Raw genomic sequence first — 27,987 nt, forward strand, 5'->3', positions numbered from 1 at the left:
CTGCGCGCTGGGGACAACCGTTGCAGGGCGCCCACGGCCCTGAGTGGGGGACAGTCGCCCTAGGCACCCTCTCTTTTCGGCCCTGAGGTACCCGGCCTGGTGGCCCAGGACGTTCCCGTCGCATGGCGGAGTGCTGCGGACGATGCCCATGAAGTTCTTAGTCCTTCTAGTCGCGCTGTTGCTATGGCCTTCGTTCGTGCCGGCCATTCCGAGTGAGTGACCTACCTGCGGCGGCAGCGACCCAGGGAACAGTCCTGGGGGAAGTCCCAAGTTTCGGGGCCCGTCGGAGACCCGGTCCTGCACTCCTCCCACATCTCAGTGCCCTGGGTCCTGGGCCTCCGTTGCGGAGGTGTGTCCCTCTCTTACTCGCGCCTTCCCCCGCCGCGACCTGCACGCCGCCGCCAGCGAGGCAGGTGGCGGGTCTTAGGCGTGACCCGGGAATGCCAGGACTCGAGGGTGTGACTTCCTCACCTCTGGTGGACACATTCCTTGACGTTAACCCCCACCCCTTTTTGCCGGAGTCTGTGCATGTGGGATAAAGCAGGGGTCTGCCAACTGCGGCCCGCGGGACAAGCCGACATTCTGGCTATCCAAGAATGGTTTTTACGTTTTTAAAGGTGAAAATGAAATATAATCTCCCTGACATGGGGAAAGCTATGAAATTCCAGTTGCATTGTTGATAAACAGCCATGCTCGTTCCTTTATGAGTTGTCCATGGCTGCTTTAGGCATCTGAAAAGCCTGGTTAAGTAGTTGCCACAGAGACCGTTATGGGCTGTGAAGCCTAACATATTGACTGTCTGGCCCTTTACAGGAAAAGTTTGACCCCTGTGGTGAAACATGGAGAGCATGGGGATTGTGGTTCCTGTCTGGAACACTTGCGATCCGATCCCCCCAGTGTACTCCCACAGTGCATCCCACAGGATTCACAACCTTATTTAAACAGAATTGAAACTTTCCACTTGTTCCTGTCCCTCCCCAATAGCTGAAAATCAAACCTGCTAAGACTACCATATTAACATGTGGACACTTTGAGATATTTAACTGGAGTATTCAATGTCTGATATTCTGCGTAAGACTATGAGGCTTGTCCATCTAGTCTAACAAGTTCATTGTAACATTAGCGATGTTGAGGTTGGTTTAGCCAAATAAAGCTTAACAGGTAGGTGTGAAAAAAAAGTACCAAGAAGCATGCCAGTTATGAAGAGCTATATTTCAGAATTGTTAAAAGGTCTTAGTTAAAAATTAGATTTAAAAAATGAAAATACAGCACAACCTAAATCATGAGTGGTAGTGAGAAAAATTCTGGATAAAGTGTCATAGATAACCAAAGTTAGCCCTGTAAATGCTAGCTGGCACTTATGATTGTTAGCTATTTTAAAAGAGATCTTTGTAAAATGTTTCTTCTTTGCCGTAAGGAAACAGACACCCTGAAGATATATCTTTTCTTGATTTCTGATGTTCATTATTACTCACATCAGTTATTTCGTTTTGGTAGCTATAGGTCAGTAAGTCACAACTTACTGACATGCGTGGAGACTTTAGTTGAAGTGACATCAATACAGTCAGAGAGTACACTCTGGGATTGCTGGATCCTCGCTTAACTCAGTGCAAGCTCCTGCCTAACTGCATCATTTTGTGGCCTGTTCTCTTTATGCACTCTTCCCTAAGCTTTCTTAAGGCTTGTACGAAAAGAAAAGATAATTTTCTAGGAAAAGAGCTGTTTTGTGTTAAATGTATAGATGACACAAGGCATAAGGAAAATATATACAGATCATAGAAGATATCTTGAAAATGTAATTTACTTTTCCACAGAAGTGGATTAAGGGAATGCGGATCAGTGTTAACATGGCTACTTTCTCTCTCTCATTCTTTTTCTCTAAGTAATTTTAATTTTCTTTATTAATTTTTTTTTGAATAAGTACACCAAAAGAAATCAGGCTTATCCTTGTGTTTGATTTAAATAAGATTTGTATTTATTTTACATGGCCGGTATTTCAACATTTGTTGGTGAGAGAATCATATAAAAAATGCTGTCATGCCAAAGAAAAGGCACACAGGTTTTTATAATGAAAAGTGCAGCACTGACTTTTTTTTCTAGAATACAAGACAGGGTGCCTGGGTGGCTCAGTTGTTAAGCATCTGCCTTCAGCTCAGATCATGATCCCAGTGTCCTCGGATCAAGCCCTACAACCAGCTCTCTGCTAGGTAGGAAGCCTGCTTCTGCCTTTCCCACTCTCCCTGCTTGTGGTACACACACACTCTCTCTCTCTCTCTCTGTTAAGTAAATAAATAAATAAAATCTTAAAAAAAAATAGAATACTAAGACAGTTTTGAGGTCATCTTATACAGACATCATGGGTATTGTATTAAGTAATTACATTTATTGAAAACCTCAGTATTCTTTTAACTGTCCACACCATTCTAATATGCCCAACCCAAGTTTAGCTAGTACCGGTTTAATCTAAATTCAGTTTGACATGAATAAGGCTTGGGTATACAGCAGTCTGTGTTCCTGTACATGCATAAACATCCTGACGGTGCAGGATAAACACCTTTTTACTATATACTTAAATTTATATACATTCAATTTTCTTCTCTCTGATTTTTCCATAGTTTTAGTTTTAAATATTTTCCAAATTTAAAAGTCATACCTCTTTATTGTATTTATAGTATATAACTAGCTTTACTTCTTTTTTTTTAAAGATTTTATTTATTTATTTGACACAGAGAAATCACAAGTAGGCAGAAAGGCAGGCAGAGAGAGAGGGAAGCTCCCCACTAGCAGAGAGACCGATGCACGGTCAGGGGGCAGTCCCCAGACCCTGAGACCACCACCTGAGCCAAAGGCAGAGGCCTAACCCACTGAGCCACCCAGGCGCCCCATAACTTGATTCACTTCTTAATGAGAATGCTTGTTGCTTTAAAAAAATTATAACTTCTAAAGTATCATTTATATAATAGTTATGTATTAAAATATTATTCAATTATGTTATTTGCCTTTTATAATTTTAAGTCACCAAATCTTCATGAGTTACAAACACAAGAATGTGAAATACTAGCTTTTGGGCTCTTTTTTATATCTCATGGATAAATTGTTTTTTCCTGGCTATCTCTTTGGATCAGTCAGCAAAAGTAGAGTTAATGATCCAGGATTGTTTTAAGCTCGGGTAAGAAAACCTCTTAACTTGCTTCTCTAGGTTGGTGTTTAAAGAGAGCTCAATATGTGCATTTTTGGCATATATCTTTGTCCTTAGGAAGACCTTTGTCCTAGTACACCACAGAAGGCAAGGGAAGTAGTAAAGCAGCAAACAGCAATAACTGTTGAAATGTATTGGCAAGTGCATTAAAAAGAAAAGCAGATTCCTTTTATCTCAAGTACATTCAAAAGATAAAATTCACTTCTGATGCTGCATGTTTACTTTACAGTGTTTCAAGGCCCAAGGCTATAGCACTGGGAGGGTCTCTCAGACCTATAGATGGAAGGCCATGACACACTTCATTAATGTTTTAGGTAATGAGGAGCATGTCACCTAACATGTGAATGTCCAGAGAGCTGCCTTTAGGGGTGTTGCAGTGGTTGCATTAGACTTTCCTTTAATGTTTTATCAGAAAAAAAAGCCATCTTTCCGTACTTTTGAGCTGCTTTTTGTGTTCTTTTGATAGGATCTCATGTGTTTTTAAAGACTTGTTTTCTGATGTTAGCTGGTTGTCCCAAGACCACTTTGTATTTTCCCTACTCTGAATGGGTTCAGCCATCCTTCTGAGGAGACAGTAGAACATGGTGTTAGAAACCAAAGTACCTGGGAGATGTATCAGACTTATGTGCTCAGGTGATAGTTATTTAGGTCATTTTATTGAGCAGAACTAGAAGAGATGTATTTCAAAGATGTGTTGTGAATTTGTTTGGGTTCCAATTCAATTTTAACATTACTCCTGGGATAACCCGGTTTTTAACTCTTTACTGGAACTAATTTGTATCCCTTTTTAAAAATATAATTTGGCATGCATGGTTGGCTAAGTTGGTGGAGCATGTGACTCTTGATCTTGGGGTTATGAGTTTGAGTCCCATCTTGGGTGTAGAGATTACTCAAAAATAAAATCTTAAAATAAATAAATAAAAATATAACTTAATGAAGCTGTTTTGGTTATGTATTGCAGCATACAGACCACCCCCCAGATTTATTATTTCTCATGGTCAATGGACTGACTGGGCTCAGCAGGGCAGTTTTGTCTATATGGTGGATTTGAGGTCACTCATTCAGCTCTATTCAGCTAGAAGCTCAAGTGGGACGAGAACATCCCACGTGGCCTCTTATCTTCCAAGGTCTTTCTCTGCACGACTTCTCATCTTTTAGTAGTCTTGCCCAAGTGTTTTTTTTACCATGGCGCCTTGCTTCTTAGAGGGAGCTTTACAAGCCCTCAGTATGCAAGCTCTTATCAAGCTTATGCTGTGTCAGACTTTCTAATGTCTCCATAGGCCAAGACAATCACATTAGGCAAGCCCAGATTCACTATGGGAATACACTAACCAAGAACATAAATACCAAGAAGTGCAAGGTCATAAACTTTTTTTTTTCTTCACTCCCCACCCCCAGCTTTATTGAGCTATAATTGAAAAAATGTAATATATTTAAAGTATATGATATGATCATTTAGGGGCTTCTGGGTGGCTCAGTTGGTTAAGGGTCTGCCTTCAGATCAGATCATGGGTTCTGGAATCGAGCCCTTTATGGAGCTCCCTGTTCAGTGGAGAGCCTGCTTCTCCCTCTCCCTCTGCTGCTCCCCATGCTGTTCTCTCTCTCTTTTTTTTTTTTTTTTTTAAGATTTTATTTATTATTTGACAGAGAGAGACCACAAGTAGACAGAGAGGCAGGCAGAGAGAGAGAGTGAAGCAGGCTCCCTGCTGAGCAGAGAGCCCGATGCGGGACTCAATTCCAGGACCCCAAGATCATGACCTGAGCCGAAGGCAGCGGCTTAACCCACTGAGCCACTCAGGCACCCTCTGCTGTTCTCTCTTTCTGTTAAATAAATAAAAATCTTCAAAAATATATATACAGTGTGATGATTTGATGTATGTCTACATTGTGAAAGGATTCCCACCATTGAATTAATTAGTCTGTCGCTTCACATAATTACCTTTTGGGTGTATGATCAACAGTAGTCACCATGTTATACATTAGATCCTCAGGCCTTACGCATCCTGTAACTGAAAATTTGTACCCTTTTACCAGACTCCTTCTATTTCTTCCACCCCCAACCCTAAAGTTATATTTCTTTATCTGGAACACTTAAATAATATGAACAAAATTACTTGTTTTGTCTGTCAGCAAAAATTTAAATTAACAAATTATAGGGAAACTGCTAGATGAATAACAAGATAAAATGTTTCCCTTTGTGTCCAATCTTTGCGTGTACCCCACTAATGAAGCACAGTTATTAGAATTTTTTTTTTTTAAAAAGATTTTATTTATTTATTTGTCAGAGAGAGAGCATGAGCAAGAGCGAGCACAGGCAGACAGAGTGGAAGGCAGAGTCAGAGGGAGAAGCAGGCTCCCTGCGGAGCAAGGAACCTGATGTGGGACTCGATCCCAGGACGCTGGGATCATGACCTGAGCCGAAGGCAGCTGCTTACCAACTGAGCCACCCAGGTGTCCCAGTTATTAGAACTTTGATTTAAGTTGCAAGTACCTCATCTTATTTATGTTCATTTTAATTTGAACATGTTGGTGTGTTAGCTGGCAGTTCTTACATGATGACAGATTTCAGGTATTCTTATTTGTATCACTTCTGTAGACTAAGGGATGTCTATTTGTGTTTCCCCTTAATGACATGGGTGGAAAATACAAAGAATTTGTTCTCCAAATTAAGGATATTCAGCCAGTCTGGTCCACCTGTACATATGCTTGGATATATGTTAAGCTTTATGTATATGAGGTTTTTTTTTTTTTATCAATAAAGCCATTCCATTTTTTCATTCTTGTAGTAATAAAAATCCTAGTTATATTCGGATCTTTAAAAAAATGGAGCATCTATGGTTCTTGGCTAAATTTTGATTGTAATCACCAGATGCCATAGCAAGCTTATAGGCCAAGGGCAAAGTAAAAACACATTTCTTAAAGAACAGAGACCAGAGGCATTCTGTTGAGCTTTTACTTCTTTGTCTTCATGTGAAAGTTAAAAAATTTATCTTTTCCTCCTTACTGAGCTACCAACTTTCCTCCAATGATATGGAACATTTTACTACTACCTTTAACTTACCACACATTTGAAAATTAACAGTATTATTGGGCTTTAAAGTCTTTGTTTTTTAAAACATAAGTTGTATATTAAGCACATGATCAGATAGCACCCATCTTACATTGAGAGATGCAGATTTTTTTAGAATTTCCTCTAATTTGTGCTGTTTTTGCGTGTATGTCCTTGAATAGCCTACATATTACTTTATGTATATGTAAGTTATTACAGTCTATTGGTATCAGTATTTTACCAGTTTGAATGAAATATAGAAACCTTACCTTTCTTTAGGTCCTTTACCCTCTCCCATTCACAGTATGATTGCCTTAAGTATTTCCTTTACATACACTGAGAACCACATCAGAGTATTATAAATTTTGCTTTAACTGTCAAACATAATTTGAAAAACTCAAGAGAAGGAAAGTCTGTTGCATTTACCCATACTTTTGCACTTCAATGCATTTACCCATACTTTTGCACTTCAATTTTATTCGTTCTTTCTTCCCAGTGTTCCAGCATTCCTTCTTGTATCAATTTCTTTTTGTTTAATGAAAGCCATTTAGCCATTATAGGGTAGGTCTTTTGGCAACAACTTCTCTTAATTTCCCTTCATCTGAGAGGTGTTGATCATTCTTATATTCCTGAGGGATACTTTCCCTTAATAGAGAATTCTAGGTTGACAGTCTTTTTTTTTTTTTTAAGCACTTAACAAATACGCCATTTTTCTTCTGACCTCCATGGTTGTTTGTTTGTTTGTTTTAGAACAACTCAGCAAAATAAAATTCCGGTTTATTGTTGGACAACATTGTTTCACACATACATCAAACAGGCCAAAAAAAATAAACAGCAACTTCATAGACAAAAAAGGAAAAAAAGAAACCTTTTATCTTTGGCCTTTTTAACCATCTCATACAAACCAACTACTTATAGTACAGCTAAATACATACAGAAAAAAAGTTACTGGAATTCTCGGAATAAGATTGTTTTCTTGTTGTTTTTGCTTTTTTTACAAGGGTTTTTTTCTCCTTTGAGATTATAATGAACATGGTCGCACCACAAGTAAAGTCAGAAGTAGGACAGAGAACACTCCTCCGAAGGCTGATTTGGTCATCCGAGATCATTAAAAATGGCTGACCCCTAACAATATGTACAAAAATATAAAATGTAAATAAAAAATACAAACAAATTTTCCTTTTTAAAGTACTTTTAAGAAAAAAAGCAGGGCCTTGGGAGTTTTGGTTCTTTTTTCCTCCCCTGTTGCAAATTCACGTTGTGGTTTTGGTTGGGTGGCGGAGAGCGTGTGTCATCTGCAGGTGGCACTGCCCGCTTTGGGCAGGCGGGCGGGACTCTCTACTAGAAGGTGAACACGTTTAGATTCTGAGACGGGAAGTGGAGGGTGAATAGGTCACGGTGGCCTTTTTTTTTTGTTGTTAAGTTTAACTTTTCCTTTTTTGCTGTCTAGTCATCCTCATCAGTCTTCTGCTTCTTGGTGTCAACATCATCATCCTCATCATCTTCAGCTGCCCGTTTGCCCGTAGCTGCCTCAGCCTCCTCATCTTCATCTCCATCCTCTTCTTCACCATCACCTTCCTCTTCTTCCTCCTCCTCTTCCCCACCTTCTTCCTCTTCTTCATCTACCTCATTGTCGGCCTCCTGCTCCCCATTTTCCTCATTCTCAGCGTTCCCATTAACAGGTGCATCTCTTCCATTCTCTGCCTCCTCCACAACTTCCTTCTTCTCCTTTAAGTCCTTGGTGGTGATCTCGGAGCTGGTGTCCACGGCCACGTCTGACATCATGGGGCACGCCGGTGATCCGATGCAGCGGATTAAAAAGAAAGCAAGTGTTGGAGGACTCTGGCGAGAAAGCTACCGGAGTCCGCGGTGGCCGAGGTGGTTGCGGTGAACGAAGAGCCGGACACAGGAACAATGCAAAGATGGCTTTTCAGAGCAGCCAGTAGGCTGACTTCCATGGTTTTGCCTGAGAATTCAAATTGTCATTCAAATTTTTTTCCACTATAGATAAGGTGTTATTTCTCTCTTCATTCAAGATTTTTTTCTTTGTCTTTAGTTTTCAGAAGTTTGATAGTATGTCTTGGCATGGATTTCTTTTGGGTTATTCTGAGTTTCACTTAGCTTTTTGAATCTGTAAATTCATGATCTTTGCCAAACTTGGGATTTTTTTCAGCCATTATTATGTCTTTGAGTACTTTTCTAGACTCACCTTCTTTCTTCTTTCCTTCCAAGACATGGATGACATGAATGTTAGGTCTTTTTGTTATAGTCTCACACATCCCCAAAGCTCTGTTCATTTCTTTTTCAGTCTGTTTTGTTTTTCACATTGAGCATTTGCCATTGTTCTGTCTTCATTTCACAGATTCTTACCTCTGTCCCCTCCATTCTGTTGTTGAGCCTACCCATTAAGTTTTTTTTCATTTCAGTCTTTGTGTTTTTCAGTTCTAAAATTTCAGTTTGGTTTTTCTTTATATATTCTTTTTCTTCCCCCCTTTATTTATTTATTTATTTATTTATTTATTTATTTATTTTTCTTTATACAATTTCTTTGCTGAGAATTTCTATTTTTCTTTTTCTTTAAGATTTATTTATTTATTTTAGAGAGAAAGAGTGTGTGTGAGCCAGGGGGAGGGGCAGAGGAAAAGGGAGAGAAAAAGGGAGGGAAGCAGACTCCCCGCTGAGCAGAGGGCGGGAGGCAGGACTTGATCCCATGACCCTGAGATCATGACCTAAGCTGAAATCAAGAGTTGGAAAGGGGCCTACTGAGCCACCCAGGCATCCCAAGACTTTCTATTTTTCATTTGTGTCAGGAATGTCCATAATTGCTTGTTGAAGCATTTCTCTGATGCTGCTTTTAAACCCCTGTCAGATGATAGTAACATCTGTGTCATCTTTGTGTTGTTGTCTGTTGACTGTTTTTTCTCATTCAAATGGAATTTTCTTGGCTCATGTTGTGACCAGTGGCTTTTGATTAAAACCTAGACATTTTAGGTATTACGTTGTAAGACTCTGGATCTTACTGATTTATTACAGATTTAAATAGGCCTCTGAGCCTTTAACATCACTTGAGTGGTGGAAGACAACTGTTGTCTTGTTACCACAGATCCCAGCTCCTCATACAGCCTTCTCTACTGGAAGAGAATGTATTAATTCACACTTGGTAGCAACATTTCTACGGGATAAGGGCAGAGAGGTTGAAGCATGTTGCTGCAGCCTGATGAGGGTAAAAGTCTGGGCTCTATACTCAGTGTTTGCTAGTGGCTATAGGGCTACAAAGTTTTCTGTGGTGTTTGACTGGAATAGAGTGGTTATTGCCTAAAAGTTTTCTTTCTTTCTAGGCTACCCTTTTACTTGTCCTTCGGCTCTAGAAAGCTGTATTTTCTTGGAGATTTTTTTGGCTATGTCCATTGGTGCATTGGTGTTTCTGGGTTGCTGGCTTCTCCAGTCTGGAGTATTTGTGGCAAAAAGAAAACCCAGAGAACTCTCTGCTGTATCATTCTTTGGATCTTGAAGTTCCTAGTTGGTGTGTCTTTTCTGTGCCTTTCAGAATGCACGTTTTGAATCTGACTAGTGATTCATAATACTCCACCTAAATAACTTACAGAGATTGTAAATAAATTCAATGTTTTGAGTTTGTTTGACGTTCTTTAAGTTTTCAATTTTATAGGCAATTAACCAGTGTACATTACTTTCCTAGCAACACTCCTTTTAATTTACAAGCAGTTTGATGCCAAACCTTAGTGTTTTTCTTATAAGTCTTTAGCTAAATACATGTTATTAGTTTAATGTTAGCTTATAGGGTCATAATTAAAAATGGCATGAAATATAACCAAGTTAATGTCAAAATAAAATATAATTCATATTCAATATTGTCAGAGAATTATAACACTTAAAAAACTCTACATAGGACATTTTAATTGAAAAATTCTAATCATTATAATCTTATAATATGTAGGTTTCATAATAACTAATTTTTAAGACACCAGATACTTGGTCTATAGCACATTTCAAGTGAAATTGCATATTCACATTATAATTATTATATGTTTTTCACTATATTTCTCAAAAAGTTTAGATACATTAGCTTAAGTGCAAAAATCTAAATTCTGCATAGATTTAGATATGCCCTGTTTATTTTCTGGTTTTGTGTTCTGTAATAACAACATGATCACCACACAAATGAAACACATAAAAAATGCTTTGTTAAAAAGTAAAGTTTTTTATAAGACCCAAATTTTACCAATATTCTTCTGGAATTTTAAATTGTAGCAGTAAGTAAGAAACTCCCTGAGGAAATATTAAAATTACCTAGTTTTATTGTAGACCTGTATTTTATTATTCTTTAAAGTAAAGATATTTCATATGAAAGTTCCCAAATTTGAATTACATATAAATTTTTTAAAAAATTATATTCCCCCTCCTTTTTTATTGCTTCTTTGCCCAAGATATAAGGTGACATGTTTTTCTTTCTTAAAACTTTCGTTTCAAAGAAACTAGGTATGCTACCGTATAAGATTTTTAATATTAGCATTTTATTACTATCATTACATTTTATTGTAATTTTTGGCATGCTGTTACTTCTTAGGAACATAGTCTTTTTTCTTTTTTTTTTTTTTTTTCATTTTTGAGTGAAAGGTTTTTCTGGAAAAAAAAATTGTTAGTTAAAACAGTTAATGCAGGGACCCCTGGGTGGCTTAGTGGGTTAAAGCCTCTGCCTTCGGCTCAGGTCATGATCCCAGGGTCCTGGGATCGAGCCCCACATTGGGCTCTCTGCTCAGCAGGGAGCCTGCTTCCTCCCCTCTCTCTCTCTGCCTGCCTCTCTGCCTACTTGTGATCTCTGTCTGTCAAGTAAATAAATAAAATCTTAAAAAAAAAAAAAACAGTTAATGCATAATACCATTTTAACTTTACCAATTAGGAAACTTCTCCAGAAACAAAAGTGTAGTTTTTTGCATTTTTACAAAAAAACACATCTATGTATAGCCACTCTTTTAAATAGACACTGTAGAAGAAATTATTTGGTTTGTTACACCTGTTACCAATTGAAGTTTCACATATGCTACTAGACATTTTAATTGATGCTTGATCGTATATTTTTAAGAACTTGAGACTTCCAAACATCATTTTTAAAACTTAATTAATGGGCACCTGGGTGACTAAGTCAGGTAAGCTTCTGCTTTCAGCTCAAGGCATGATCCTGGGGTCCTGGGATCCAACCCCATCTGGGACTCCCTGCTCAGTGGGGATTCTGCTTCTCCCATTTGCTCTCCCTCTGTGTGCTCTGTCTCTTTCTCTCTCAAATAAGTAAATACATAAATCTTTAAAAATACAATAAAATAAATCTCAGTATGCAATATATCTGCATAGATAATAGAACACAAGGTTTTCTTGGGATGGTTTGTTATACAGTTTCATTAAAAAAGAAAATAAGCCATGTAATTTACACGTGTTAAAACCATTATTTGTTCTTTAAAATGACTGACTAGAGCTAAAAATCACATTTTTTAATTTTTAAAACTTTGTAATATCTCTGGCCATAGAAATCATAGTTTCTCTGCTGAGACAGGAGACCCAAATCACTTCTAACTCTTTGGGAGAAGAAAAAGTCTTAAGAGCTGTACCATTATATCTATAATCTTAAATTTAAGAGATATTATATTAATTTTGTCTTAGTTCAAAGTAATAAAATTTATGGCATAACAAAACTGGGAACTCTAGCTTAGTTTCTAGAATGTCGTCAATTAGTTCTACTAACTGAATGAAAATAACATCTATTGATAAAATCAAATTTTTGTAAACTAGTTCTTTAAAAATGATTTTTTGTTTTATCTTTATGTTAATGTCCATAACTATAATGCAGAACAGAGTGATAAGCATGATATTTTAAATATATACATACAATGAAGTACACAAATCAGAGGCTTAATGAATTTTTATGGTTAATGCCCCTGTGAAACCAATGCCTGAACTAAGTGACAATATATTACCAGCCTAGACTAGTTTATAAGTATTATGCACACAACTATTTAAAATCTTGCACAGAGGGGTACCTGGGTGGCTCAGTTGGTTAAGTGACAGACTCTTGATTTTGGCTTAGGTCATGATCTCAAGGTTATGAGATTGAGCTCCATGTCAGGCTGAGCCCATAGTCTGCTTGAGATTCCTCTCCTTCTGTCCCACCCACTACTCACTTATGCTGTTTGCTTTCTCTCTTTCTCAAATAAATAAAATGTTTATAAAAATTAAAAGTAGATAAATACAATATTGCATAAAATTTAGGTGACTGGACTTTCCTAAGTTTCTTGAAAATTCAACTAAGGAGCAGGAGAAACTGTTTTCAGTCATATAGATGACAAAGGACTGGTCTCCAGAATACATACAGAATACTTAAAACTCAATAATAAAGATAACCCAATTAAAAAATAGGGAAAGTATCAGAATACTGATTTCTCCAAAGAAGATATACAGATGGCCAACAGGCCTGTGTAAAGATGTTCAGTATCATTGGCTATTAAAGAAATACAAGTTGAAACTACAATGAGTTATGTCAACACCAACAAGGATGGCTATGATTAAAAATACAGATAGTAAGTACTGGGATGATACAGAGAAATTGGAACCCTCATATATTGATGCCAATGCAGTTGCTTTGGCAGTTCCTCAAAGGTTAAACATAATATTACCAAATGACCTAGTAATTTTGCTCCTGGATACTTGTTCAAGAGAAATGAAAGCATACATCCACACCAAAACTTGTACATGAACATAGCAGCATTACCCATTATCACTAAAAAGTAGAAACAAGCCAAATGTGTAGCAACTGATGAATTCATAAACAAAATGTGGTATATCCATAAAATGGAATATTATTTGGCCACAAAAAAGGAATGAAATACTGACATGTGCTACAATATGGATGAGTTTTAAAAACATTATACTAAATGAAAAAAGACAGTCACAAAAGAATGCATATTATATGATTCCATTTATATAAAACATCAAGAATAAGCGAATCCATAGAGACAGAAAGTAGTTTAGTATTTGCCTAGGGCTGAGGGAATTGGGGAACGGGTTTATTTTGGGGATGATGAAACTGTTTTAAACTAAGATCATGGTGGTGGTTGCACAACTGTGAATATACTAAATACCATTTACAATATACTAAATACCAAATTGTATACTTTAAAATATGTAAAAGATAAGTTATGAAGGTATTTTAATCCTAGTAACCCTTAGGGATTTTAATTCCTAAGATTATAATTTACTGATCTAAATTTATATTAGGCTATTTAGTAAGGGCCAGTTAGAAGAAGTGCAGAACCTTTCTGAAAATTGGAGCTATTTAACTACAATAATTATGATGTTGTTGTTGATAAACTTCAGACTTAGAAATTAAAAAAAAAAAATGAAAACTGCCTTCTTAGCCTAAAATAAGGGAACTTTTGTCTTAATGCCCAGATTTTCTCCCTAATAATTATTAGACTATTATTTAAGAAATAAAACCAAACAAAAAACTTAACAAAACCAAAACAAGACAGTTTTTATACAAGCAGATTTATTTTAAACATAACATGACATTTAGTTTTCTTCTACTGCATTCTTACAGAATTTTATAGAAAATTTTCTTACCTGTGATTATTTCCTTAAGATAAATTAGTGGAGGTACAATTAATTTACATACCTGCCAGACTTTGGTTCACTCATTCAGTCATTCAGCTAACAAACGCTTTTTGACTGTCTGCTATGGCTGTAGGCATTGAGTAGAACAGAGGATTTAGAGAGCAAAGCAGACATGGTCACAGCTTTCAAAGAGCTTACAATATGTAGTCGTTAAAAAACATTAAACAAATATATATAGTTAAGTGCTACTGAGAAACTAATGAAGAATGTGAGGATCAGGGGCACCTGGGTGGCTCAGTGGGTTAAGCCGCTGCCTTCGGCTCAGGTCATGATCTCAGGGTCCTGGGATTGAGTCCCGCATCGGGGCTCTCTGCTCTGCAGGGGGCCTGCTTCCTCCTCTCCCTCTCTCTGCCTGCCTGTCTGCCTGCTTGTGATCTCTGTCTGTCAAATAAATAAATAAAATCTTTAAAAAAAAAAAAAAAAAGAATGTGAGGATCATAAAAGAAGAAAAATGACCTCTTTTTTTTTTTTTTTAAAGTAGGCTCCATATGCAGCAGAGTCCAACATGGGCTTGAATTTATGACCCTGAGATTGAGACTTGAGCTGAGATCAAGAGTCAGATGTTTAGTAGACTGAGGTGTCCCAGGAAGTTACTTTCCTTTTACCAAGGAAGTAATTATATAGCCAATCCTAGGTTTTATTGTTTTAATTTTTTTTTTTTTACCTTGTCTGGCAAAGATTGTTTTTAACTTGCATTTCTTTTATGAACAGTGAACTTCAGCAACTTTTCATGATAAGTGGCTTTTTTATTTCTTGTACTCTATTCCATCTTTAATTGGCCATTCCATGACAAGGAAATGATGTTTTGAAAGTATTGTTTATTGATTGAAGTTTTGTATTGCATTGCTCATTTTAAATCAGATTTTATTATTTTCTTCAAGATCAACTCTAAACTTACTTTTTGCTTCTGTGTGAAGTGAATGTATTCTTTTATATGTCATTGACTGTCAGTTCCTACCCATACTTTGTAGTAACAAAAACATAAAATTCGGATTAGTTTTAGACATTTTTCCAAAGAAGACGTACAGATAGCCAAAAGACATATGAAAAAATGCTCATCATCACTAATCATCAAGAAAATGCAAATCAAAAGTACCATGAGCTATCACTTCACACCTGTCAGAATGGCTAAAATCAACATAAGAAATAACAGGTGTTGGTGAGGATGTGAAGAAAGGAGAATCCTCTTGCACTGTTGCTGAGATTGCAAACTGGTGCAGCCACTGTGAAAAACAGTATGGAGGAGGTTCCTGCAAAGTTAAAAATAGAGCTACTCTACAATTCAGCAATTGCACTACTAGGTATTTACCCAAAGAATACAAAAGTACTAATTCAATGGGTACGTGCACCTTAATGTTTATAGCAGCATTATCTACAATAGCCAAATTATGGAAACAGCCCAACTGTCCATCAACTGATGAATTGATAAAGAAGATGTGGTATATGGGGGCGCCTGGGTGGCTCAGTGGGTTAAAGCCTCTGCCTTCGGCTCAGGTCATGATCCCAGGGTCCTGGGATCAAGCCCCGCATCGGGCTCTCTGTTCGGTGGGAAGCCTGCTTCCTCCTCTCTCTCTGCCTGCCTCTCTGCCTACTTGTGATCTCTGTCTGTCAAATAAATAAATAAAATATTTAAAAAAAAAAAAAAAAGAAGAGATGTGGTATATGTCCACAATCGAATATTATTCAGCTGTGAAAAAGAATGAAATCTTACCATTTGCAGTGACATGGATGGAGCTAGAGTATTATGCTCAATGAAATAAATCAATCTGAGAAAGACAAATACCATATGATATTATTTATATGTGGAATTTCAGAAACAAAACAAACAAGCAAAGGGAAAAAAGAGAGAGAGAGAGGCAAACTAAGAAACAGATTCTTAACTATAGAGAACAAACTGATGGTTACCAGAGGGGAGGTGGCTGGGGAGGATGGGTGAAATAGGTGATGGGGATTAAGGAGGGCACTTGTCATCATGAGCACTGGGTATTGTATGGAGTGTCGAATCACTATATTGTATACCTGAAACTAATGTGGCACTGTATGTTAATTAACTGGAATTTAAATAAAAATTAAAAAATAAAAAGCGTGAAAAAGGTTTTTGGATCAGTTTTAAAAAATATTTCTAAATACATCTGAATGTATGAAAGGGATATATTTTTGCCCAGTTGACAGTAGAGCACAATTTTGTGTATTTTACTTATGGATTGATTGATTATATCTTAGTATTTACATGTATTTCAAAAGAGAGTCTTATTTCTCCAGGAAAATTTTATTATCATACTTCTGTTTTACCAGCATCCTTGTGGCATCTTTTTCTGACAATATTGTGTAGTTGTTATGTGTACCTGCTTGGAAGTAAGACAGCCTCTTTTGAATGCCATTATTACCACCTACAAATCAAATATAATCTTAGGCAAATTACTTATCATTTCTAAGTGTCATTATTTTCCTCTCTGTAAAAACACTCCTCACATTCAAAGTCTTTAGCATAGTGTTTGGCACATAGCAATTGCTCAGTCTGTTGAGCTATTATGGTCTTTTCAATCACTGTCTTCCAATTTTCCCCTTCAGATTTCACACCACTTTTGTCCCTACAGTTGTTTTCCCATTTTTTTTTCACTTTCCTATCATTTCTGTCATGTAACTAATTCTCCCTGTACTATTTCAAGAAGAGAAGGGCAGACAGTCTGAAGCACAGCTATGACATCTGTATCTGTGATTCCTGTTAAACCTTAAGCCTGCTTAGGAAGGAGCTGTCCTGCTTACTAGAGGCACTGGAAAACAGCATTATGGTTTCTAAAGGTGGAAGAGATTCTTACCTTACCCACATTCTGAGACATTGCTATGTCTGGTTGGATCACTAACTGGTAAAAAAGATAGAGGAGGATATTATAAAGTACACCCATGTAAACTACACATATCAAATGTGTAAAAAAAACTCAACTTATAGCAGAATTGTCTGGTCTTTGTAGGAATTTGAATTTTGTTTAGTTCATCTTTCTAGGAACTTCTGAAGAATGGGGAAAGCAGGTTTTCATAGTGGCCAGGGCCATTTGTCAGGATGTTTGAGGCTTAACTATATTTTACCACCTTGCCTACAAACATTTGTATAAAGATCAAATTGATTTGCAAGAACAGTTCTGATTAGTGGAACTGAGAAATCAATATGAAGTATGTAGATGTTTTAGAGATACAAAAGTAGGAGGTGGGATGTATGTGGGGGAGAGGATAGATTTAACAATAAAACAGTATGGAAAGAAAGGGTTCATGAAGAAGAGAAGTAAAGCAAGGTAGAAGATAGGGTGTTGAACAGGTTTTTTAATGTTGCCTAAGTAACAGTGTAAAGGGATAATGAGTACTTTAATTTTTTTTAGGAATCAGCTAGCAGTAAGGATCTCCTTTTCCTATCCTTTGACAATCTAATTCACCTAATAGTAACCTGGGTGTCCTGTTTACTTCTTTGAGAAGGGAGAAGTTAAATGATTAAAAATGGAATGTTTAGGGTGCCTGGGTGACTCAGTTGGTTAAGCATCTGCCTTCAGCTCAGGTCATGATCACAGGGTCCTTGGACTGAGTCCCACATAGAGCTTTCTGCTCAGAGGAGAGTCTGCTTCTCCCTCTACCCCTCCCCTCTGCTCTTGCTCTCGCTCTCTCTCATATAAATAAAATCTTTTAAAAAATAAGAATAAAAATGGAATGTTCAGCAGCCTACAAATTGATGGCAACATCTTTTTGAAAGCATTTAAGCCTTTGTTGGCTGTACATTTTGATTTGCATGTGAATAATGGCCCAAAATTAAAATATTTACAGAACATATACAGAAAAATTTATTATGGAAGAACTTAAATATATACACAAGTAGAAATAATGGTATAATAAATCTCCATATATCTATAACCAGCTTCAACTACTAACCCATAATTAATTTTGTTTCATTGATATGTCCACCCATATTCCTTTCCCCCTCATCTTTCTTTTCCCTCTCCCCAACTTCTCAGACTTGAATTTTTTAGAAGCAAATTTGATACTTCATATAATTTTATCAGTATTTTAATATGAAGCACTAAAATATAAATAAGCACAATAATAATGTGAATTTCATACCTAAAAAGGTAATTCCTTAGTATTATCAAATATCTGGCCAATGTTTAAACTTCTCTGACTCTCTTTTTTCTAGTTTGTTTGGTTGAATTGGGATTCGGAAAAGATTCATACATGTAATTCATTGATATATCTTTTAATTCCATTTTAATGTTTTCCTCCTCCATCTCTATTTTTGTCCTTGCAATATAATTGTTGAAACTGGATCATACGTTCTATAGTTTCCCATAGTTTAGATTTTGCTGATTATATCCTATAGTCTAGTTTATATCTTTCTTTCTTGTCCCATGTATTTTCAGCATATTGTTAGATTTTGAGAGACCTGTTAGATACAGGTTTTGACCATCTTTTCAAGATTGCTTCATAGGTGGTATTACATTCCTTTACCAGGAAATTCATAATGTCTGATTGTGTGTCTTTTTGTGATACAAGTAATCATTGATATTGATAATCATTGCAAAATGTCATAATTATAAGTGGCTTCTTCATCTGTTAGCTAAATATATTTGTAAATTGAACTTCACTCACTTATAGCTATTTTTCCATATGCAGTGGTTTTCTGTATTTTCTGTTCTGTTCCAGTCATCTGTACATTCATGTACAATGCTATATGATTTTTATAATAGAGATTTTATAATATATTTCAGTATCTATTGGGGCTGGCCTCTACTTTTCTGGCTATTCTTACTCCTTTTTCGTTCCAGATGAACTTTATAATCCATTTTCCTAACTCCAGAAAACAAGTAATGGTATTTCGTTAGAAGCATATTAAATGTGTACATTAACAGAGAGAATATGACATCTAAGCATCTTTATGATATTGAATCTTCTTGTCTAGGAACATGGTATATCGGGTGTCTTTGTGGCTCAGTCGGTTGAGCATCTGTCTTTGGGTCAGCTCACAATCCCAGGGTCCTGGGATTGAGTCCCACATCAGGCTCCCTGCTCAGTGGGGAGTCTGCTTCTCTCCCTCTCCCTCTGCCTCTCCCCACTGCTTATGCTCTCTCTCTCAAATAAATAGTCTTTAAAAAAAAAAAAAAGGCTTAAAAAACAGAACATGGTATACCTTTCTAATTGCTGAAGCTTACATTATATTTTTTTGGAAGGTTTTGTTACATTCCTATATCAGTTTTCTGTGGCTGCTATAACAAATTACTATAAACTTGGTATCTAAAACTAACAGAGATTTATTCTCTCACAGTTTTAGAAGCTAAGTCTAAAATCAGTTTCACTGAGCCAAAATCAAGGTGTAAGGCAGAGCTGCATTCCCTCTACAAGCTCTAAGACAGTATTTATTTTATTTATTTTTTTAAAGATTTTATTTATTTGATGAACAGAGATCACAAATAGGCAGAGAGGGACGCAGAAGAGAGAGGGGAAAGCAGGCTCCCCACAGAACAGAGAGCCCAATATGCGGCTCTATCCCAGGACCCTGGGATCATGACCTGAGCTGAAGGCAGAGGCTTTAATCCACTGAGCCACCCAGGTGCCCCTAAGAGACAGTATTTTAATTGGCTCTTCTAGCTTCTGGTAACTGCTAGCATTCCAAGTGTTCTGACCACTTCATTCTAATCTCTGCCTCTTCCATATTACACCCTCCTCTTTTATGTATCAAAACTCTTAAAAACATTTGTGATTGGATTTAGAGTCTACCCAGATAATCTAGGATGATCCCCTGTCAAGATTCTTAATTTAATCACATCTGCAAAGACCTTTTTTTTGGTAAGGTAATATTTACAGGTTCCAGGGAGGATTTAGCCTAATATAATTACTCCTATAGATTTTGGACATGTCTTTTTAAATTTATGATTAGATATTTTCTTTCATTATTTGTTATCAAAATAGCATCTTCTTTCTCACCTTTTAACTGGTTTACATTGGTGTAGTGATTTCTGCATGTTGATTTCACAATTTGCTACTTTTCTAAATTATCTTACTCCTTGCAGTATCTTTTCAAAGGAACTCTTTTGTATTGTCTAGATGTCTAATTATATCATCTACATATAAACATAGTTTAACCTTTTTCTTCCCAATTCTCATGCTTCCAGTTACTTTCCATTGTCTAATTACATTGACTGATACCTCCAACATGATGTTAAATAGTAATGGAAATATTAGTATCCTGATCTTATTTCTGTCTTTAGCAGAAACCTTCTAGTGTTTTTTACAGACAGGATCCAAGGCATATTTTAAATTTTTTTTTTTTTTTTTTAGGGATTTAACTTTATATTTTAAGATGAGAAATGTCATCAGTTATCTTTACAGAGCTTTTATTTATTTTTCTTTATATGGCTTTTATTTATTTTTTTTTAAAGATTTTATTTATTTATTTGACGGAGATCACAAGTAGGCAGAGAGGCAGGCTGGGGCGGGGGAGCAGGCCCCCCACCGGGCAGAGAGCCCCTCGCAGGCTGGATCCCAGAACCCTGAGACCATGAACAGAGCCGAAGGCAGAGACTTTAGAGGCTTTAACCCATTGAGCTACCCAGGGGCCTATTTATAGGGCTTTTAAAGCATTTTTCAAGTATCTAATTTATTTGGTTTTGTGAAATAAAAGGACAAATAGAGTATCTTAATTTTATAGTGAAGTAAATGTTAAGAAACGTTAAGTAATTGCCCAAGGTCATTATGCTTGGAAAGTGGTACAAGCAGGACCAGAGTTTAAAAAAAAAAAATTTTTTTTTTCACTGCTCTATGCTCCGTACTCATTTTACTTAATATTTTCCTCCAGGAAAACCGTAGATTCGGGACAATGTGTTAAATGCCTATGAGAATATTTAAATAAGTTATTTTCCTTTTTAAAATGTGAGTTTTTAATTGTTTACTATATTGAGTGATTGGGTACGTGTGCTTGTGTGTTTTTAGGGAGTAAAATATTACATATAGATAAGTGTAAAGTCCCCTTTGATGACCTGACTTCAGTCCCCTTTCCTTTCCTCAGGGGCAACGTAGTATAAACTGACAGTTGTTTTTTTTTTTCTTTGTAATGCAAGTGCCAGACTTAAGCTTTGATTTTAGAGGCATCCATTTCAAAGAGCCAATGCATTTCAAAGACTGCTATCTTAAATATGCGCATTGCCAGCCAAAAGCCTAGATAAAGAGCCAGGCCACCTCCCTCTACTGAGGCTCCTTTGTTTTGGAGATCTTAATTGCTTTTGAGAACTGTCCTTTTGGGCCAGTTGTTTTTCCTCTTCCGGAGCTTCAAATTCATGCTCTTATGTTTTAAATTCATTAATAATGAGTGAACCCTAGAGCCCGGACATTTGATCCCAATACAAGGAGAACCCCTGGCCTATTTGCACTCTAAGCACCCCCTACCCTCCAGCTACCTTCTCTTTGGCACTATCTCTAGCTCCCTCGCTTTCCTGGGCTCCCGCGCGCTCTCGTTTCCCTCTCTCTGTTTTCCTCTCTCCATCCCCCTCCACCTCCCGCTGTGTGGTCCCAAGTGTGCTATGTAATTTCCAGTTCTAACCCTTTATTTTATCAAAGTTTCGTGATGATGGTTGTTGCTGAAGGATGTCTTGCAATCATATTAAGAACCACAAGGGTCAGTCCAGTCATATAACACTGATTTGGAAAGGGGAAATGTTAATGGGTAGCTCACTCCAGGGCCCCGGTGAGCACTACCAGGCTTTTCTAGTCTACAGCCTTACTGTGGATAGGCTGAGACTGGCTCAAAACAGGCAACGACCCACAGGAGTTAGGTATGTTAGCTTGCTAGTCCATTTTTTATAAAATCCACAATTCACAGACAAAATGCATGATACGGGGTCAGCGATTTTAAGAAAATTATCAGAGGGATAATATCAAAATCTACCTCCCTTTTTTCACCTATCTTCGTCATATGGATCTTGAAGTAAGCAAAGCTTTTCAAAACATTACATAAAATGCAGAATCTGCTTTTAGAATCTAGATCTCCAGACAACTCTTGTATTGATGGGTCCATGATCAAAGGAGCGAGACTGATACAAAGCGAAGGTCAAAGCTTTATTTCGCACCAAGCATCGAGAATCAAACCGAGAATCAAACCGAGGGTTGGGGCCACCTCTTACAGAGAGGGTGACCCCTCCCAGCCTCACAGACTAACTTTTATAGAGCAAAGGCCATGTGGTTGAGCCTGGCCACACACAGATGGCCAATGAGATTGCAATACAGAGAAAGCTGCTCATGCTAGGTCACACATGGGTGGCCAATTGAATTACAGTTCACCCCATAGTAGCTATTTGAACTAGCCTATCACCTTGGTCAGAATTGGCACCCAAAAGACGGGGCTCACACTCCTTGGTAGCTAGGGAGACAGTGTGCTCGCTCCACTGACTGGATGTCTCCACCTGGCCTGACTCACCCCTGCATCAGGGCTCGTAATCTCCACCTGACCTGACCCGCCCTTGTATTTGGGCTCTGTTACCTGGGACTGGCCAACCATATTTTACTAGTTTCCCAGACTTGCTTTTAAGTAAGTTCCCCCCGGAGTGGGGGGGGGGGCGAGGGCGGTGCAGGGTCACCTCAATATAACCACTCAATTGGCAAGTCCTTGATATGGGCAGAGTGACCTTCCTCTAGGAACTCAAGTTACCTTGATGTTGACACTTCGCTAAGAGCAAGTTTTACTGCATAAACAACAAAATGGCTGTTCAACCAAGATGGAGCTGCTCTGGCTAAATAGGCCCTTAGAGTATCTTTTGCTGATCATTTTGCCTTACTAAACTCTTCTCATTAAGAAATTATTTTAAAATTTAGGGGCATCTGGGTGGCTCAGTTATTAAGTGTCTGCCTTTGACTCAGGTCATGATCCCAGGGTCCGGGATTGAGCCCTGCATCAGGCTTCCTGCTCAGTGGGAGGCTTGTTTCTCCCTCTCCCACTCTCCCTGCTTGTATTCCCTCTCTGCTCTCTCTCTCTGTCAAATAAATAAAACCTTAAAAAGAAGAAAAAAGAAAGAAAATTTTAAAATTTAGAAATATACTTTCAGTTTTGATTAAATCTCCATCTGGTATTTCTAAGTTGTAAGAAGAGTTAAGGAAGAGAGGAAAAACATATAAACATAAAGTGTTGTTTTTTTTTACCGTTTTGTGCTTGTGAAAGTGCTGAATAGAAGTACCTGCTGAACAGAAAGTTTGGTATTTCATTTGGCCTGCAGAGGGAGGATTTAGGTAGGAGTTATGCATTAGAGTTTGGTAAAAAGTGTCTTACTCTCTTGAACTAAGTCAATTTATATCCTTGATAGTGTCAAAATCATTTCAAAATGACATGTAGTATAAAATTCCAGCACGTAATATGAAAAACCGTCTTGGGAGTAGGGGAGTTGAGGAGAATTTCAGAATATCTTATCCAATAATAATTTTTGTTTTCTATGTTGGAAATGAGAGGCTTGACCAACCACTCAGATGCTGCAAAATACCATTACAAATAGAACTGCCATTTTCTTTTGAGAGTGAAATGTTGTTGGTTTAGACTGGGAGCTGGCAAACTTTTTCTGTAAAGGACCAGATAGTGTTTTCAGCTTTGTACCCCATGTGATCTCTGTTGTAACTACTCAATTCTATTGTTGCAACCAAGAGCAGCCATAGATAATATATAAACAAATGGGCAAGACTGGCTGGGTTCCAGTAAAACTTTATGTACAAAGATGGATATTAATGTAGGAAACAAAGGCAAAAGAAAAAAATAAATTTCCTCACAACATAAAGCCAATTGGCAACTCCTTGATATGGGCAGAGTGACCTTCCTCTAGGAACTCAAGTTACCTCGATGTTGACACTTCGCTAAGAGCAAAAGGCAATCTTCACTTAACATTATTCCAATTACCAGGATCCTGTAATGCTCCTTTAACATATAAAAATCCCTTTGGAAACTTCCTTTTTCTGTAACCTCCAGGATATATTTTAGCAGTCATCCTTCAAGCAGGTGGCCCACAGATACACATTTGAAGAGTTTCATGAATAAGGTTTTACTAGACAGTAATAAATGACCTTTGCCTAACAATAGTTAGCCCCTCAAGGTCCTGGAAAATTTGCTTCCAGATTCCTTAGAGACTTACACTGTCCTTAACCCCCTCCCAACTTGAAAATATATAATTGGCCACCCCCCACAGTCCCAGTGCAACCCTTTCTGTCCATGGGTACTGTCTCCTTGCTTTAATAATATCATCCTTTTACACCAAAGATGTCTCAAGAGTTCTTTCTTGACCATTTGCTCTAAACCTTAACATTTCCACATCAGAAATGACCCACAGGTGTAGTTAGATCTTTGCCACGTTGAAGGCAGTGGTATACTGGTAAACGTTCAACAACTGGCTCTTTGGAGAGACTGGTAAGCTGAGATTTACAGCATTTGCCCATCACAGTTGATTTCAGACTATGTATTTGGTGTTACTAAGCAGGGACATAGAAAGAGATACAGAGTGGTACACCATTACATAGCATTTCTACCATACAGCTACCCTAGATGTAAATAACAAGACCATAGATAATAGTAAAATGACATAAAATAATAAGAAGTGATAAATTTTGAATACTAATTACCTTTATTTTGAATACAATTTATTTAATTGCAAATTAAAATAATTTTTAATAATGTTTGTGTTTAACGTTTGGTTCACAGCATTCCTAAAGACTGAATAATTGATTCTGGTGAGGCAGTGGGAACCAATTCCAGTACACTGCTGTGGGGAACGAAATGATCAGGATTTTGGTTTAATGAGCTACCTACTTAATCATATGGGAGAGTAAAAGCAAAAAATTATAAAGAATTGTGTTGATATGCAAACTTTGTACTAATCTTGTTCATGTGTTTTGTTAAGAATCTGAAAATATATTTATATGTTTTATTTAAGTGAAAATCAACCAAGTCAAAGGTGCTTTATTTCTTGGTTCTTTCTCTCAACTTTTAAGTGCTAACATCTGAAGGAAATTTAGGTCAGTAGATTCTGTTGATATGTCATATATAATGTTAAGTGTTACTTATTGTTTGATTTTTTTTTTTCCTTTAAGGCATAACCGTGACGCCTGACGAAGAACAAAACTTAAATCATTATGTAGAAGTTTTACAGAACCTAATACTAAGTGTTCCTACTAGGGAGCCAGGTCGTGAGAAAAAATCAAAGTCTCCAAATAATGTTCATTCTATAGGACCGAAGGTATCAAGATTAAAGGAGATAATCACACATGGAGACGTTTCAACTGAAAATGATGTTTTAATCAATCCTCTTGGTGAAGAAACCACAGCTTCCCCAACTGGAGGCTTCACACTGGAAGTACAGAAGAAAAAACCTACCGAAAGCACAGCATTCTGGTCGATTAAACCAAATAATGTTTCTATTGTTTTACACACAGATGAACCTTATATTGTAAAAGAGCCAGAGCCAGAGCCAGAGCCAGAGCCAGAACCAGAAATATCACAAACAAATCCATGGCTAAGCTTTACTGAGACATCCCCAAGCCCAGAGGTCACCTCAGGCCAACCGTCTGTCACTCCTTTAAGTATAAACACTGACATGAATACCGTCACAGAGCTAGAAGATGTTCCTCAGCTCTCAGGCGAATATGAAATGGGAACACCTGACACAGTAAAATTTGAAAAACACCCACAGATTCTGAATAATGAAGACATTTTGAAAAAAATTTCAGATATTCATTCACAGGTACAACGGGTACCTCTTGCTGAAAGCCTCAAGCCAGAATACAGAGAGGACATTCGAGCCTCTAGAGAGCACCTAAAACGGAGCCTTGCTTTAGCAGAAGCAGCAGAACATAAACTACAAAAGATGTATAGATCCCAGCTATTACCACTAGCACGAAGCAGTAGTGGAATTGATGACATTGAAACTGTTATTAACACGCTGTACAATTCCAGATCTAAATTAGCTGCATATTTAGATATTAGATATGTTCCACCAGAGATGAGACAGAAAGCTACTACAGTATTCAATACATTGAAAAAAATATTATGTGTAAATCAACAAGAAACTCAAAATCTTATTAGGAAGTTATTAAACAATAATATAAAAATTTTAAACCTACTTGATGTTCCATGACAAAGTTGATTTAAGCAAACTGTGCATTCATTTTACTGGAGAAATAAACATTAGTGATTCACCAGTTGTATGAAAATATTTTCTATTCAATGTGCTAACATCTTTACATGTCATGTTATAAAAAACTTTCATATGCACAAAAGCCTAATAATTTAAAATAAAATTTTGGTTCAGGAGTTTGTAGTTTTTTTCTCATTAATTAAAAGTTATGAAGATCTAACCTTTAAAATGTTTAAGCTTTGATTTTACTTGAATAGATTAGTTAAGTTCACCCATTTTATAAAAGTTAAGAGACTGTGCAATCTGTATGTAGCCTGTTTTAAATAATTGAATATAAATGTAAAATTTTAGTATATATGGTCTTTATTACTCTTTCAGAGAATCTGAGTTTTCTGTCTGAATAGCAAAGTTGGAACTTGAATCAGCTGCTTTATTGAAGATCTGTCTGCCTCCTTTAAAAGGTGGATGGTATATGGAGATATGTCCCTGTTTCTTTGTTGTTAAATACTTTTGGAGTATCAGTGAGTTACTGTAACTTGGACTTGTAATGTAGTCATTCTCACCTAATTCCTATTTGTCTGTTTCTATACATATACTTTGAAGTTTTGCAAGTCTTTTGTGAGGAATATGACTAACACGATTAAGGTTAACTGTGTAATATTGTGCTTATGGTGCATGTAATTCTCTTTCATGATTTGACCAGTATTGTGTTTAAATTTGTTTGTTCATTCATTCATCAAACCAGTCATTTATAGTTTAGTAGAGATTTATTGTCCTTTTATACTATATGCAGAAAAAATGCTAGGTTTTGGGGATATAGTAAGACCTGTTTCTTTTCTCTATGAGATTGTTTTACAGGAGGAAAGACAGACATTAAATAAATAACTTCGCTAATTTTTAAATTTCAGTTGTGACAAGTTGTTATGAAGCTGTGAGAAGCTTGACCTCACCTAGACGGAAAACAATGGGAAAGCTGTCCCGAGAAGGCAGCATTTCTGGTAGTATCTGAAGGATCAGGGTGCATGTAGGGGAAGGTGGCATTCCCAGCAGAGGGAACAGCAAGTGTGATGCTCTGAGTTGGGAATGAGTATGGCAAGTTCAAAAAGTAGGAAGTAGTTGGAGTGTAGAAACGTATGGTAGAACATCTCAAGATGGAGCTGGTGAGGTACCCAGGATTGGAATAGATTGTGCAAGGCCTTAAAATGTATATATATTGACGGTGCTAGCTGTTATCCTATCTATGATTGGTGAGAAGCGTTTGTGGATTTTAAGCAAAATATGGGAATGATCAAATTGGTGTTTTTAAAAAAAACACTTTGGCTGCAGTTTTGGAGGCAGACAAAAGTAACAGCGTACTAGGCAAAGGCCAAATTTAGCTTGGACTAGTTCGAAGGAAGTGTTAGTTTAGAGGTAGAATCAGCAGTATTTGGTAATTGCTTGGACATGGAGACTGAAAGAGTAGCAGGGATTGAAGACAATTCTTCCACAATTAACTATATCATGAAAAAGACCACATAGTTTTTGTTTCACAATAGCACTCTTCACTGTTTCCTGTGGGTTTGTTTTTTTTTTCATTTTGTATGTGTGTGTCCTATTTTTTTAAATCAATTTTACTATGGAAGATTTCAAACGTGAAAAAGTAAACAGATTAATGTAATAGATCTATGTACCTAATGTCCAGTTTCAACAATGATCTACTAATGACCTGTCTTGTTTCACCTAAACCCTCATCCTTTCCCCTCTTCCCTATTTCACGTTGAATTAAATCCCAGATACTTTTTCATTTCATTTATAAAGATTACAGTGTGAAGCTTTTAAGTTTTTTTAAAAAACAACCCCCATATCACCACACATACAAATTTAATTATTCTTTGTCATCAAATGTCCAGTCATTGTTCAAATTTCCAGCTGTCTACTATTGAGTA

The 27,987-nt window shown here is 37.0% G+C and overlaps 2 protein-coding genes across 2 annotated transcripts; one reads left to right on the plus strand and one right to left on the minus strand.

Annotated features, from left to right (window-relative positions):
- SPESP1 (sperm equatorial segment protein 1) lies at positions 1-27,322 on the plus strand. Its single transcript, XM_032343014.1, has 2 exons — positions 1-212; positions 25,020-27,322. Exons 1-2 carry the CDS (start codon positions 143-145, stop codon positions 26,060-26,062), a joined length of 1,113 nt encoding a protein of 370 aa, XP_032198905.1. The 5' UTR covers positions 1-142; the 3' UTR covers positions 26,063-27,322.
- Positions 7,013-8,066, minus strand: LOC116590762 (prothymosin alpha-like). Its single transcript, XM_032343016.1, has one exon. It carries the CDS (start codon positions 8,031-8,033, stop codon positions 7,695-7,697), a length of 339 nt encoding a protein of 112 aa, XP_032198907.1. The 5' UTR covers positions 8,034-8,066; the 3' UTR covers positions 7,013-7,694.
- Positions 27,323-27,987: the final 665 nt, after the last annotated feature.

The sequence above is a fragment of the Mustela erminea genome, chromosome 5 (genome assembly GCF_009829155.1).
Source record: "Mustela erminea isolate mMusErm1 chromosome 5, mMusErm1.Pri, whole genome shotgun sequence".
NCBI lineage: Eukaryota > Metazoa > Chordata > Mammalia > Carnivora > Mustelidae > Mustela > Mustela erminea.